General features: G+C 40.6%; 2 protein-coding genes across 3 annotated transcripts in view; one reads left to right on the top strand and one right to left on the bottom strand.

Annotated features, from left to right (window-relative positions):
• The window catches only part of TMEM163 (transmembrane protein 163), a 399,751-nt gene extending 398,493 nt beyond the window's left edge, over positions 1–1,258 (top strand). For both annotated transcript variants that reach the window (XM_078146075.1, XM_021009490.2), the window contains exon 8: positions 480–1,258. In XM_078146075.1, the coding sequence (XP_078002201.1) occupies positions 480–540 (61 nt within the window). In that variant the 3' untranslated portion in view covers positions 541–1,258. The remainder of the gene's footprint in view (positions 1–479) is intronic.
• Positions 1,259–5,045: 3,787 nt separating this feature from the next.
• MGAT5 (alpha-1,6-mannosylglycoprotein 6-beta-N-acetylglucosaminyltransferase) overlaps positions 5,046–16,325 on the bottom strand; it is a 378,389-nt gene continuing 367,109 nt past the window's right edge. Inside the window, 2 exon segments of the mRNA XM_078146828.1 lie at positions 5,046–12,139; positions 12,141–12,158. Coding sequence (XP_078002954.1) covers positions 11,962–12,139; positions 12,141–12,158 — 196 coding nt within the window. The 3' untranslated portion in view covers positions 5,046–11,961.

The raw sequence follows: 16,325 nt of genomic DNA, 5'->3' as shown, positions 1-16,325 counted from the left end.
GTAACCCTTACTAAACATCTAATTGGGAATAGTTGGAGTTTTTATAAGTAATGATATGGAAGAAAAAAATCACACTATTTTACAGTAGCTTTGGGTTTGTCATTTGAAATTCTAGTTTCAATTTGAATTAACCATTTCTAGTGGCCATTTTTTAAAAAGTCAAAGTGATTCTAAACTTCAGGGTTTTACCAGTGGTTCAGTGGAGTATTATGATGATGATGATGATGATGATGATGATGATGTAGCATTTAAATAGCACTACAAAATTTTTAGAACACTTTACAAATATTATCTCATTTGATCCACCTAACAATGCGGGGAGGTAGGTGCTATATTATCCCATTTTACAAATGAGGAAACTATATGACTTGCCCAGGGCAACACTTAAAGCTAGGATATATCTGAGGCAGTAGTTAAGTTTAAATGGTCAAACTGATGGTCAGGTATAGAAGTGACCTTATATTGGTTTTATATTTCAGATTACTCATCGACATGGTGCCTCGGGTGAGGCAGACCCGCCATTATGAAATGTTTGAATGAAGGTAGCTGGTGGGGGCAGAGCCCAGCTGTCCCATACCCTGCATCAGCAGCATGAGGACTCTCAAAAGTACAGGCAGATGGTGCCAACATTATTTAATTGAACATTCGATTTCTTTTGGGGGAATTTTCTTTTGTAAAGTCTGTTCTAATGCGAAGTAGATCCATCAAAACAGAGAAGTCTGTGCACTGCTCATCCCTCAGCACCACAGGCTCCCTTTCCTATTAAAGTGCATTACTGAAACACGTATAGGAGGGAGAGAGGTCTTAATTTTCCAGCCCTACTTAGTGGACACTTTTTCATTCTCTAGAGTGAAAATCTTCTCCTGGGTAGGATGAGACCTTTACTTGGTAATCGAGGCCCATTTTGAAAGAGTTTTACATGTGATGTGGGGAGCTCAGTGAGGTCAAGGGTACCCATAGCTTTCTCCTACCCAGCTATCCCTTCAGAGACATCCACGTATGGCCCTGTAATTTCTAACAATGTATTTAATTGGTTTCATACTGTTTTACTAATCTTAAATCTTAACCAATTAGTTTAAAAGAAGCTACTCTATTTTTAAAGTACTTAGTGACACGTATAAGAGCTTTGCATGGACCAACCAAGCACATGTCCCTTTTCAGTGACCTTCAGAACTTGAAAGTGACTATTAAAGCGGATCCATTTTTCAAGAAGTAAAAACTGAAGTCTTTTATTTGTAAAAAATAAAAATTATATATAAATCTGTATGCATATATCTATATGCCTGTTAAAAATGGTAAATGGTATATGATGGTGTTAGTGATGATACACTCTTCTCTAAAGAGTAGGATGTTTTCAGTTTGTGCAGTTTGTTAGATTAGACTCTTCTGTAAAAATGTTCATTCGACACAAGGCATTCTATACCTCTAACACTGTTGCTTCTCTAAAGTAATGGTGTATGATCAATAAAATATCTATTTTATATGGTATGGGGAGATAATATTTGGAAGTATTTTTCATTCTGCAAATGTGAGGCTGGTATTTTCCCTGGATGATGGTTTTCTTAATTTTTTTCTTTTGGTCTACGATTTCATTGCTGTGTTAAAAATTTCATCCACCAGTGGAGATAAAGAACATCTCTGCAGCTTTGTTTTAAAATTGCTTGGAGGCACCAGATTATGATTTGCCATGGGTCACATAGGTAATATGTATCAAATAATTATAGATCTTAAAGTAGAAGAACTTGAACCCAGGGCCTCCTAATACCAAATCTGGCCCTCTAGCCACTATGCAATACTGCCTCTCTAGATAGTGATTATAGAATCTGAGGAAAATAAGTAGATCCAACTGCATGTTATCCCTTTGTCTTTAATACTTATGTGTTCTAGGCTATTGGTAGTGAGAAGTTATGTGTGTGGGGATAGGGAACAAACACAGAACAACTCTGTGAGGTAGGTGCTATCATACCTCCAATTTTACAGTTGAGGCAAAATTTAGTGACTTACCCAGGGTCACATAGGTAGTAATTATCAGAAACCTTAGATGAAATCAGGTCTTTTTGACTCCTGGTCTAGCGATCTATTCACTGTGCCACCTCATTGCCTCTGGCAGTGAGTTTTCTGTCAAATATTTAAAGAGAGTAGGGAGCAGGAAAGGTACAATGGGATGAAAAGAATACCTTTTAGAATTAACTAAATGGTTGCTGAGGTCACTTTTAACTCTTAACTTCTGTGATTCTAGACCATTGGGTAGATGAACGACCCAACATTTTCATTTAGAGGTGAAGAACCTGGGAGCCTAGAGGTTGTAACTTATCATTAGAAGCCCAAGGTAACATTAGCAGAGCTGGCATTTGAACCAAGGTCCTCTGCTTTCAGAATCACATTTTTTTTTCTCACTCAACCAGGATGATTTAGCGGTCAAAAAAGTGAATATAAGCTACAGGCTGCACTCACAGATACATGGGTATTGTCACACTGCAGTCTGCCCTCATCTGCCTGTCTGGAACCATACGTTTGGTTCTGGGGATAACATTGTAAGAGGAATGTTGGTAAACCAGGGCATGAGCAGAGAAGAACAAGGGTAGAGAAGGATCTGGAAGAGTTGAAAGAATTTGGGCTATTTGATTTAGAAGTAAAAAGATGTGGGAGGAATGGTGTGAGGTGTTGTTCAGTCATGACCTCATTTAGGGTTTTTTGGGGCAAAGATACTGGAGTATCTTCCCTTCTCCAGCTCATTTTACAGATGAGAAAACTGAGGCAAACAGGGTTAAGTGACTTGCCCAGGATCACACAGCTAGTAAGTGTCTGAGACTGGTTTGAATTCATGAAGATGAGTCTTCCTGATTCCAAGTCCAGTGCTCTATCTACTGTACTACTTAGCTACCCTGGTATGGGTAGATGAGAGAAATGATAGATGTCTGCAAATATTTAAAAGATTGTCATGTTGAGGAGGGATTAAACCCATTTTCCTTGGCCTCAGAAAAATGGGGAATTGTCCAGGAAGGCAGTTTTTGGCTTAATATATAAAAAAACCTTCCTAACAATTACTGCTATTCAAAAATAATATGTGGAGTAATATTGAGGTTTAAGGTTTACAAAGTCCTTATCTCACTACAGCCCTGGGAAGGAGAGAGTACAAGAATTATCATCATTTTGGCTTGATGTGAATCTTTCTCCCCAGGTGCAGATCAATAGCCAGTCTGTGACTTAAGTCTTAGACCCTAAGAGGTTATGACTTGCCTGTGGTTACATAGCCAGTGTATGTCAGAAGTAGAATTTAGAGTCAGAAAGATAAAGATTCATGGCTGGCATTCCACATAATATGCCCTATTGCCCATCCATCTGATTTCATAGCAAACCGAGGCTCGGTGGCTTGCCAATGATTATACAACTAGTGTCAGAGTCAGAAACACGGTCTCAAATGCTGACTCAAAGTCCAGCACCATCTGCCATGCCACACCCCCTTTTGAGAGCCACCTTGTGATACAATGAGGCCCCCATGATTACGTGAAAGGTTAGGGTATATGATTTTTGAGGATCTTTCCAACTCTCAAGACTTCAGGGTCACAGAATTAAACATTTAGATCCAGAAGAGATCTTAGAGATCATCTGGTCAAACCTCCTTCATTTAGCAGCTTTTGGCCAAAATCACATAGGTAGCAAGAAGCACCGCTTAGGCTTTGAATTTAGTTCCTCCAACTCCAGGTATGATGTTTGTCCCACTCTACCACAGAACCGTGTGATTCAGTGTGGAGTCAATCTACAACCACCCCGCCTCTTGTAAAGGCAGGATGGGAAGGTGTAGTGTTCAGTGCTTTATTTTTTCCTATGTTCTGCTAATGTTACCTTGGGCTTCTAATGCTGTTACAAACTCGAGGTTCCAGTTTCTTCACCCCTAAAATGAAGATGTTGGTTAATTCATCTATCCAATGGTCTAATGGTATCACACCCTGTCTAGTCAGAGGGGGCCCCTAAGGCCATGGGGAGGACTACATAAAGGCTTGGTATCTCTTTACTTCAACTTTTTTTTTTTTGCTTTTTTGATGAGGCAGTTGGGGTTAAGTGACTTGCCTAGGGTCACACAGCTAGTATCAAGTGTCTGAGGCCAGATTTGAACTCAGGTCCTCCTGACTCCAAGGCCAGAGCTCTGTCCACTGTACCACCTAGATGCCCCTCTCACCTCAACTGCTTGCATCAAAGTTCAATGGAACTATCAGTTGTCTAGGTTTACATGGGGATATTTGGTCCAAGAATGAATCTGATGCCCCAATAGGGCATATTCTAGCCTACATGGACCACTCTTGGGGTTTTCTCAGTTTTCTCTCCACTAGCTCCAAAGCAAACCAGAGGTTAAAAGGCTCTGGAACTTCTTTCTAGCTCTGATTATTATTAAAATGGTATACAAATGAGAGCTTCTATTCTTTACAAAGCTACTTTCCTCAACCCAGGTGTAGGTAATAGAAATAATTATTTATATTTTAGATGGAAAGGGAAAAAGACATTTATATAGTGCCTATGTGGTCTTTTATTTCCTTCAGTCATGGTGCCTGACCTCGAAGGAGAACCAGGTTAATAAATAGGCTCTCCTCTTAGATACCAGGCTTGTTTTTAAGGAGTTTGTACAGGACAGTTAAATGCTTCAGTGAAAGTATATATATATGTGTGTGTGTGTGTGTGTGTGTGTGTGTGTGTGTGTGTGTGTGTGAATTTGGTCTTTCCTGGGCTATTTTACTAGCTGGCTCTTATCAGTGTATTATTACACAGGATTCAAATCATAAAATGGAGCTAGTTTCCCTAGTTCCCTTTTTGGATACACGTGGAGAGAGAACATACAGGGACATATGGTCTGAAGTGGGAGTAAGGAAGAGTAAAGGTATCCCCAGTGAATATTTTAAATCACTAAAGCTTTGGTTGTCCCCATTTTCTGGTCATGTCATCAACAACTAGTTTCAATGGGCTGTATTTTGAGCAACCAGATAGAATTCAAGTGAATACTGTACATGGATCCTGGATTTCTGCTCCAAACCAAAAATGAGTCCCACCAGTCACACAAGAAAAAAGTTTATTGAAAAATAAAGTTCTCCCTAGTTTTCTCTACAACAGTGAAAAACAAGCATCGCTTTCTATGCCAGTAAAGTACATTCAGACATTTACACCCTATTTTTAGAATCCCGGACTATTAAACCTCAGGAACTGAACAATAAGAAATAGTTGTAACCAGTATTTGGTGAGCTGTGAGCTGCTTGAAGAGTATAGTGGAACACACCAGTCTGCATATTTAAACTAAGCTTAAAAGTATCAAGGTTATGAATTCAAACTATAGTGGAAGGGACGTTACATCCTTTGGCATCAGATTTACCTTTCACAAATCCATTGCTTTTAATACCCGGGCAGACTGGTTTAAAACAAAAACAAACCCCCAGATTTCATGGATTTCAGCTGTCCTGTAGTTTGCTCCCTATTCTTGCTATCAGTTGTTTCTGAGGTACATGGAGATGTGTGGCAGAATTTCACCTAGCTAGACCCCCTTTAGCCTTAGGGTCCTCACCTCAATTACAAGCCTCTGCCCATAACATTTTTTACTTCCATATCTTTCTCCTCTCCCCCATTCCTCTAAAAGCACCATTTACAAAGGTAAAGTTGGCAACACTAGATATTAATTTCCTGAAATCCTTCTAAAAATGTGGCTTCCCTTTTGGTCTCTAGAGATTGTTCATTTGCCTACAATTCCCCATCCAGTGGGTAGAGATCCATTCCCATGACTTCATAAGTTCAAGTAATTGGGATGGAGATGGATGGCAATGCAATACATTCTTTTCCATCTTGCTTTTTTTGTATCCACAAAAGGGAAGAAAAAGTACAAAAATGTCCATTCAGTTGAAGATGCAGTCAAGGTTTTTATATGAAGGGATTAGTTGGTGTTCCTATATCTTTTAATTACGATCATATAAGGTGGGACATAGAACAGAAATAGATTTTTAAATCTATGATGTTCCTTCAAGGGAATTAGCAGGCAGACTTATCAGGTAAGGAAAAGTCTAGGAACCACAGAGGGAAAAAAATAACTGGCATTTCAGTAACAACGGATTTTATTTAACCTTGTCCAGTTCTTGACCTCTTTGGGAATTATACTTTGGAGAGGTAACATCCAACATTATGTTCACACCAGCTTTAAGGACAATTTCTGGAATTTGGTCTCCTTGGAACTTGAGCAACTACAAACAAAACTTTATTCCTTTAAGTTCGGTGCAAAGATCATGAGATGACTAACAACCTAGAATCCAATTGGGGTGATAACATGACTGCTCACAGTGGGTACTATGGATCCCCCCCCAACCAGCAGGGGGCAGCGAGATACCCTAGAAAGCAGGGAGAAAGAGATCAATTCTATATTGAGTATCTGAAATATAATAAAGTCTCATTTATTTGAAATTCAGAGGCAAAACAGTATTGATTGAAAAGGTACCTTTCATTCAATATACATTAAATAAAAAAAACCTGTATGAACGGTTCTAAATATACTTATGGATCAGGGTCCAGTTGTGAACAAGAGAGACCCATCCCTAAATTCTTGTTTCATTTAGGGCTAATATGCTACATTTTTCTAGTGAACCAACCTGTTTCAGGTCACAAAGTATTAGAAACTCATGAGTTAGAATTTAGATTAGCAAGGTCAAGTACTTAGGACAGTCTAGATGGATAATCTTTACTAGGTCAGTCAAGAATTGTATTTTCATTTAGACACTTTCAGATCAACATATATGGAGTGCATGTACCTTTACTATATTTAATGTCATGGAAGGGCCCAAAATGTTAAGGAATCACTTGGTCCTACGTAGCTTTTTGGAATGAACTACAGAAAGAGCCTGGCCTTTTGGCTATTAAAAATCTGGTTTTCCATTTCCCTTGGTGCCAACAAGAATCAAAGACAGTTTCCTTCAGCTGTGGGAAATGGCTACATTCTCAAATTACATGTGAATCTATTCCCATTTGCTTGTCTCTTCCAATGAAGGTGCTTAATAGCCATATAAGGCTGGATGGAGCTTGAGGAAAGCTGTTAAATGAATTTAATTAATAATGCTTTTAATTAATAAATAAAATAATCCAAGCTTAGGACAGAAACACACACAATGGAGCCTGTCGTTAACAAAATAAACAATTTTCTAACAAATGAGAATTTTTCATTAAAACAAACCCCTTTATTCATCGGGAAAGCAAAACAGTTTCTCGGGTTTAGACACAACCCAGTATTGTGAAAGAGGTAAAATGTTGAGGAAAACCAGCCAGACCTTTGGAAATAGCTGTCCCCAGGAGAATGATTTGAATTGGTCTTGTCTAAAGAACATATAATTGTAAACATTTTCCACTGGACCCTTAATTATGTACTACTCTCCTAAACTTGATCTGGGACTCACTGAAGTGTTGAGAAAATCTCCACTTCCAGTTAAAAAAAAAAAGAATCTTTCTTTAGGTCTTGCAAATACTTAAAAAACAGGCTCCCCCCCAAAAAAAAGTTATTCTCCTGTCTTCTCTTATGTAGCCAATAAGCTAATATCCCAGAGACAAACACTGAAAATCTTAGTAGATCTGAGGTTCTTCTTTTAATGCCAATCTAACTCATGGTAGCCATTTTTTCTTTGATCCCCTGAAGGGCTGAGGGAGCACCCCTTCTATGTCCTCCCACCATGAGACTGAGAACTGGGTGTGAACTCCTTTTTCTCACTCATGGCTCTCTTGATGAGGATTTTTGACCAAGGGGAGGTCACAGAAAGTGGCCCTTTGGAAGGAATGATGATAATCAATTTTTCCTATATGTTATTTTTTCCTGCTTTGTTCATTTGTGGGGACAGAAAGGGCATTTTGGAGAACACATACTACATACATCTACATTTAGAACAAGGTAGACTCAAGTGGCAGAACTGGTGTTCTGTTATACTCCTTCAAACAGCATCTGGCTCCCAACATATAACCCCAAAGAAAAATGAAAAGGCACATGATTTAAACAATAAATATAGCCTAGGAAACAGAATCTGATGTTTCTAAGCATGTCAGATTCTTTGAGAAAGGAACAGCTTGTGGGCAGCAGCAGCAACAAAAAAACTAAGTAAAAATGCAGAAAGCCTCTTCATAAATGTGCAAATCAAGTTGCATATATGAAATAAATGAGGTTTTTATTGGCATTTAAAAACAGTGTCTATTTCTCCACTTTACCTTTCAAAGGTAAGCTTTTTCTGTTAACCATCTTTAATAAATTATGTTAATTTTTTTTTCTTAAATTTTCTAAGATCTTAGGATCACAATGAAAAAAATCAGAAGTCACTTGGAACAAAAAGGTACAAAAACAAAGTCTAGGAGAGCTATGCTTACAGCTTAGGATAACATTGGTTATGCTTAGGGGTTTGCATCCCTCCCCCTCCCCCCCACCCCACACACATTGTCAATGACTACAAATTTGCTTAGGATTCCATATAGGCCTGCAATTGGCACAGACACAAAAGTTAGGGGGCAGGGATCTGAAGACTCCCTGGCCAAAAGGATGAGGGGCCTGTGTGACCAGGGCCCTCCTGATTCTCCCTCCCAAAGGGCTGACCTATAACTTATGACATAAGTCAATCCTTTTACCTTTCCCAGAACGGGAGAGTGGGGGAGGGAAATAATAGAAAGTTGTCATCTGCCTCCTTCAACAGCCAATTGACCAGATATGAATGCTCTTGAAACTCAGCCAATTCCAGTTGTGTCTTTGGACCTTGGTCCTGATGAAGGAGGCATAGGTCCAAATCTCATACCCGGGTTCTGGGAAAAATGCCCTGGGCAACCACCAGATTGCTGTGACACCATGATTCCCAGTAAAGTTTACAAAGCTAGCCCTCACAACAACCCTGTGAGGTAGGTAGTTCAAGTATCGTGATGCCAATTTTACAGAGAAGTTTAAGTGACTGTCCCAAGGTCACAAAGCAATAAATGTCAGAGCTGGGACTCTAACCCGGGCTTCTTCAGACTCTAAGACTAGTACTCTTCATTATAACACCCTGCAGGGTAACGCAAAGATAAGGCAAGAAATCTCTTCTTAGGCCTATATCCAGTGTGTGGCTGGGAAAAAGGGGGAAAAAAGAATTGGAACTATTTAATCTCAGAATTTTCAAAGCAGCAGCGGCTTCTCTCAGCTGTCTGACAGGGAGGCTCTACTGGAGGAAAACGGCATTCAGGAGCTGCCCCTGTGTCCTAGTGGCCAACTTCATCCCCGAACCCAGAAAGGAGACCCGCAAAGGAAACATGCCAGCTTCTCCTTTCGGAGAGAAGGCCTCTCTTTGTCAGTTTCCAATAGCTCTCTCCTCCAACATCGGGAAACCAGCAGAGTGCTGGGAAAGCCAGCCTTTGTCTCCAGTCAGCAAGAGCTGAGAAGGCAGGGGCTCCCTCTGCCGGCCTCAAAGCAGCACCGACAGCGCCTGGGCTTCTGGAACACAGTGCTCACAAGATGGCAGTGTCAGCTAGTCTATGGGGATGGGAAAACAGCTGGCTTCCTCTTGACTCTCTATACAATGTAGGCAGCAGGCTGTTAGTAGAATGCTGCCTTTCTCCACGTTCCCAATGTAGGTGATGGGTGCCTGAAATGTTATGAGAGAGTGGTGCAGGGGTGTGCCTATGTACCCACCCTGCCAAGGGATTTAAACAAGATCCCTCCTGAACTTGGTATAGCCCTCACCACAAGGCCCACAGAAGCAGCATCCTAAGTAAAGTTTCATGTCACAAATAAGTTGCTACTTATTTGATATTCCCTTACATTAAATGCCTATGACAGGGATCTCTCTCCTGTGACTAACCCTGCACCATTACTGCCCATGAATGACCAGGGCCGGTGAGGTTAGGGAGTGTGGAGCAGGGACAGTTAAGAAAACTCTAACTATGGGTCTTTGGCAGCCCATGAAGAGCTGAGGTCATACATTAGGTATAATTTAGGAGAACAAATGGGGTCACAAAGGCAGAGAGAAATCAAACTTTCCAGACACAAAGGCTCATTAGGAATGGTTCCTTCCTTGTCTTGTCTCTACCAATTCTGCAGACCACAGTGGGCATCAACTGTATAGAAGCCAAGTGCTCTCAAGGTGACCTAAGTATTTCTCAAATCTGAGTGGCATAATCCCTTCTGTTTCTTTCTACTGAACTAATCACAAAGAAAAGCCACTTAATTGCTTAAAATTCTTAGAATCCCAATGAGAGATGAGAGACAAGGAAGGAAGATTTGATGAAAGTATTCCCAGGGTCCATACTCCTTTGACAGAATATATTTCAGTTCTTTTATCTTCCTACCAGGAGACCCAAATTCAACAGCAACTTTCCTGACTTTGATTTAGATACCCCAAAAAACCTGTCAGCTGGCCACATGGAAATCCACAGAACTTTGTGGGATCACAAGTTAATTCAGATAAGGAGAGAACCGGGGACCACCTTCCTTTCTCAACCCTAATTCAGAGATGTTGGACTTTTTAAGAAATTGATCAGCCAATCAAAACAGCCATGTGTGATATAGGGCTAAGCAGACCGAATTGTTGCAATGGTGAGAGGATTCCTAGGGCAAAAAGAGGTGAAGTTCTGCCGGGTACATAAAGGCAAAGTTACATCTGTTCTATTCATTCACCCTTTCCCCTTGGCTTTTCCACAAGCATACACAGACCTCTGCTTAACCGACAAAACCAAAACAAAATGCTGCCACTTGAGAACCCAAAAAAAGTGAAGATTCAGGTGGAATAATTTACAGTAAAAGAAGCCTATCTTGTCTTTCTTCCCTCCCTGTCCTCTCTAATACTAGACCCTAAGGAAAAATATCACCTAACCTGAAATCTTTAGAATTTGCTCTGCTCAGGGAGGAGTGGGCAGGTTCTCTCTCAATGTCATAACATCATTCCTACCCATACAGTTTCACATTACTTCCCTCAAAGCCAAAAGGCTAGTAGGTCATTAAGTTTTAGAGTAGGTTTTTTACTTTTGTCTTTTCTATTTTCCTTCTCCCCTCCCACTTTATGCAATCAACTTTAGGTGAAGGGAAAGTACAGCAAACTGGCAAGCTAACATTAATATTATTCATACAACATTGATTCTTTGTACTGTCTTTTATAGATTACTGGAGCTGAAGGGGAAGAGAGATTTTTCTCTTGTAAAATTGCACCATCTGATGGGTTTGGGCTCTAGGCCCTTGGGACACTCCCCAAGCACTGCTATTCCCCATCATAAAACTAATCTTTTTCTCAGTTGCCTGAACTATCCCTCTTACTTTGCTGAAGAGATGTCCAGGTAAACTGACTAATGCCTTGGAGTGTACCATTCGGTTTTAAACAGAAAAGGCTTTTGTTTGTTCTACAGTTTGTCACTCTTTGGGAACCTTCTCAGCGTGCCCCTCGATCTAATTCCCTGACTGTCGCTGTACATCAAATGCTTGGCACCTCCTTCCCTTCCTCTGCTATCTCAAACTACGCTGGAATGCTATTTAGTGAAAGTAGAACATGGACAGCAGAAGGCAAAAAAATGCATTATTCCTTCCCTTCCTTCCCTAACCCTCCCTAGCCCTCCCACAAATAAATAAGTTAATCGATTTAGGAATTTTTCCCACACAAGAGTCTTCATGATCGTCTTAATTTTTTTTTTAAATGAAGCATGGAACTTCATTTATTTTTACCCAAGAGCAACTGGATGGTTTTGGAAGAGCCTCACCACAGTTGCTCACTGAAGATTTTTTTTAAAAATCCCGACTGTGAGAGAGTCAGTCCACTGCACTGTCTCTCTGCATTTTGTTGTCATTTAGAACTCCATTTTGTTGTTTTAACTCCACCTGTAGCAAAACCAACATCTAAACTAAAAGACCAAAGAGTTCTGGCAGTTGGGGCAGTCCTTGGACCACCCTATCTCTCCCTGCCCCCAGCTAGGTTCCTTCCCAGTTGAATCAGTTGGGGCCTGGGATTTTTGCTGCTATAGGCAGTCTTGACAGAGAGCTACTTGGCCCTTGATGTAGTCCCTGCAAGGGCATATTCTCTTGTGCTTGGGGTGGGCTCCTGCGCAGCTGAACAGCAAAAGATCACCTTGAAACACACAATGCTTTTTCTTGTCATCATACGAGGGCACCAGGATGTCATTGGTCAGTTCTGTAGTGGCATACCACCTCATACCTATAAAGAAGGACAGGGAGACATGGAGTTTATATCAAGGTTGTAGCTTATTTGCCACTAGTGTCCTGGAAATGAAACTGTTCCCTGGAAACTGTCCCTGGATTCCTTTGTTAGAAACTTGGCGAAGTCAGAGTATTCAATATGAAGGCAGAGAACCTGGGCTCAAGTACCAGGTCAGCTGCTTACAACCTATGCGGCTTACCTTCTTTGGGCCTCTGGTTTTTCATTTGTAAAAGGAGCAGGCTGATTAGATGATTTGTAAGGAACTTTTAAACCCTAAATCCTATGCTCTGGTGAGGGGCCTGGCCACAGAGCTTGCTAAAGGTAAACAAATCTTAACTAAAATGTTAACTATAAACGAAACTCAAGTTTTTGACATCACTATCAGTTGCCATTTGGTAGCCTTATGCTGGACATTATGAAATACACAATAAGAAATACTTTGTATTAAAGACATTGTGGTTCCCCTGACCACCAGAGAGCACAGTGGGACATCCTAGAAAGCAAGAAAGAATATACTATTCTTCTACTGAATATAAGAAATAGAGTAAAAATTTACTTATTTGAAATTTAGAGGGGCAAGAATAATTTTGGTTTAACCACAAATGTGATAGAATGACATCTACCCTGCAATCATTCACTCTGCTATCAGCCAGAGTCTGCTCAAACTCTTCCTGAAACTTCAAATGTCCTCCCTTTGCCTTTATACCTCTCAAATTCCTGCCTTTCCTCTGAAACCTAATTCTAAAATGCTACCTACCTCCTCCAAGAAGCCTTCCCTGATTCCCAAGGTTGCAAATTACTTTCTCCCTTGTACTTCCTGTAGTACTTCATTTTATAATTTGTGAATGAACTTAAAAGACTATGCACTGATCCCAAATGTGTGTGCGTCTTATTAGAAGGCTAGAAACTTCTTGAGAGGAGGGACTATTTTTAAACTAACTTTTGTATCCCTCCCTTCAGCACTGAACACTGCCCAGACTGGGTAGTGGTTGGCGCACAGTAGGCACTTGATATTTTTGCTGTTATTGCTCAGTTGTGTTCAATTCTTTGTGACCTTATTTGGGGTTTTCTTAACCAAGAGACTGGAGTGATTTGCCATTTTCTTCTTCAGATCATTTTACAGATGAGGAAACAGAGGCAAATACGGTTGTGATTTGAACAGGGTCACACAGCTAGTAAGCCATATTTGAACTCAGGTGTCCCTGATCACAGGCTTGGCATTCAATCCACTGGGCCACCTAGCTGCCCTAATAAAGATTTATTGTGTTTATATGTATACACACATACATATATGCATTATAACATGGAAATATCATGGCATAGTAAATAGCTTATTTGGAAGCCAGAAAGTTCCAGCTCGATTGCATGCCATCTATGTGTCCCTGGTCAAGGGGTATGTTGGTAAATGTATAACAACATGGTCTCCCCTCCAAAAATATTCAGAACACACTTTTTAGTTTTATCTTCATTATTAACACTATTAAGTCTAGACAATCGACAACACAATAAATCAAGCCTTGATAGCATTTGGTGATTTCCCAGGTGTAAATGATCACGCTGAAAATCCAACAATTGTTTTGGGCTGGCTCCATTACACCCTGGATCTGGCACAAGTCATTCAGCCTCTCAATGTTCTAGGCATCTAGAAGACTGCAAATTATAGAGGAGGTGCTGACCTGATCTAATAGGTATTTCCTCACCTGAGAATTCCCAACATGAGTAAAATCACTAGCCCAGGCCCTATTTCTAATGTGTACATTGCTTATCCTGTCCCTATGCCTATCTTATAATGTTCTATGGGAAAAGTGTTGGGTAAGAAATTAATATAACCTCTGATTCCTGCTTAGGTATTGCAAAATGATGCTGTGTTCCAATGTTAAGTCAACTCCTTCCAAAACACATGTCCCCATGTGGCTGGGCTACATTACCCTGGAAAGTCCAACCTTAGAGGAGTTAAGGACTTTGTACACTCACTCCCTGGAATCCTCTATGAAGCCAAAGAAACCCAGCTCAGTCAGCACATGTTAAGAGATGTAAAATCACGTCTCAGGAGGACATCCTAGTCTCTTATCTTGAAGTTGTTGTTGCTTAAAATTCCAGGCTAGGGGTACATAAGAGGTTTGTGACTTCTTTTGAACTCTCAACACTTTCAGGCTCAGAAGGCCAGGGAGAAGAAAGGCCATCCATCATGAGGGGATCAGAGAGGAAGAAGGGGTTTTACTGATTTCCTAAAAGGGAAAAGAATAAGTCTGAAACTCTGTGGATCATGCAAATCACAGTGGATACCTATTAACCTCTGGGCCTGGATCTTTTTCTCTTTGTGATTGGTTATGATGGAAAAAGAAAGCCTAGAAGCATCTCTCAATCCTGAGGGTTATCCAGAGAAGGGATATATGAGGATGGTTATTTTTTGGTAGCTCTGAAAAACTTCCTGAATCTCTCTCTCTCCAACCCGGTCCTCTCCCTACCAACAAGAAAAGGATCCTATGGAAGGATGCACTGAAGAGTTACGAGGAACTTTAGAGCTGTCCAGACTAACTCTTTTATTTTAATAAAGAAACCAAGCCTTGAGGAAGTTAAATGATGTGCCTAAGGTTACACAGGTAATAAACGGCAGAGGTGGATTTGAATCCAAGTTTTCTGACTTGGGTGCAAGTCCTCTTGAATCCAGTATACCTCCCACTATACCAATATTTACTGCCTTTGCCCTCAATTTGCCCAAAATGTATGGAGTCAGCTGGCATAGATGCTGACTCCACCAGTGAATTCAAAAGGAATGCACAACCCTTTCTCTGAGGGAGAGAGTAGCTAGAAAGAAGTGGCTCCAATGTGGAGCCTAAAGTCTGGGACCCACCTGGCAAGGTCAACATCTGGAATCAGTTCAAGGCTTAGATAACCTGAATCCATTCTTTTAGTATTAGACTAGAAGGCGAGATAATAAATCTATCTGGGTGAATTTAAATCTAATGAGTGGTGCCCCAAGAAATAGCTATTTTACTCAAGCCTGATTCAATCTACTACCCTGGGGTCTCATTATCTATGACACATCCTGCCTTAGTGTGGGAATTCTTTATTAACATGGGTTTGTCTTGGACACTGTCCAAAATAATTTAGTTATTGGAAGTACAGGAATGACCTCACTATTTCCTGGTGTCATCTACCACCTGGTTCCAGGGCTTGGAATCTGAATACAGCATTAAGAGAAAGGTTCTGGGTTGAAGGCCTCACTATCAGGCATGCTGCTTCCTAGGATTAGGGAGCTGGATTTCAAGAGCACACCTCAGACCAATGATGACAGCGGACGATAATCCAGCCAAGATTAGTGATAACTAACAAAGATGATTACAAAGCAGTTTATATCCATAGGGTTTGACATATGATATGGAGAAATTCACAAGGACAATGGATAATAGGCAATAAATGCTTTGATAATTTCTGCAAAGGACTCTCAGGGGGATGAGACTTTATGTTCAACCAGATAACTCACCACCATCCAACCTCCCTCTATTTGTATTAGCTACTGTTTAAGATCTCCTTACATTTATTATCTCCTGTGTTTTCCTAAGGACTCTATGATTTAACAGAGCACCTAAATCATCACTCTGACTTTACAGATGAGGCAACTGAGGCACAGAGAAGTTAAATTACTTCACCCAAGCTACCCAGAGAGTCAATCAGAGCTACATCTAGGGCCCAAGTATACTGAACTTCCACTAGAATCCCTGCCTTTCCACTACCTGTTACATACATGCACATATACTCTCACATGATCATGCATGCTCACATACACACTTTCCCCCAATTACATAAAATTGCTTCCCTGTAGCCTCTGAAAACACACTCCACCCCCCACCCCTCCAGCAGTCATGATCACAAATTCCCATAGGGCAGAGGCTATTTTTTCTGGAGCTGGGGCTTTTTGAGACAATCGGCATTTAGGCTACCATTAAGTGATCTTAGAAAAACAAAAGAATCACTCTCAAACATCCGCTTAGACCACCTGCTTCCTATCCAGCAATACAGGAAGTGACCCAAATCACAGGAATTTATCTCCTGTGCTTCTCAGTAATTTACAAGCATAAGATGAGACTGGCTCTCATATCAACTGCTGGCAACCAGTGCTGGGAAGGGTAATGTCTAGTGGTTGGAGATCATTTTAGCTTC

This window comes from Phascolarctos cinereus, unplaced genomic scaffold (genome assembly GCF_003287225.1).
Source record: "Phascolarctos cinereus isolate Bilbo 61053 unplaced genomic scaffold, phaCin_HiC Scaffold_726;HRSCAF=1367, whole genome shotgun sequence".
NCBI classification, from domain to species: Eukaryota; Metazoa; Chordata; class Mammalia; order Diprotodontia; family Phascolarctidae; genus Phascolarctos; species Phascolarctos cinereus.
The sequence above is the reverse complement of the archived record's forward strand: the minus strand, read 5'-3'. Positions and strand labels throughout refer to the sequence as shown.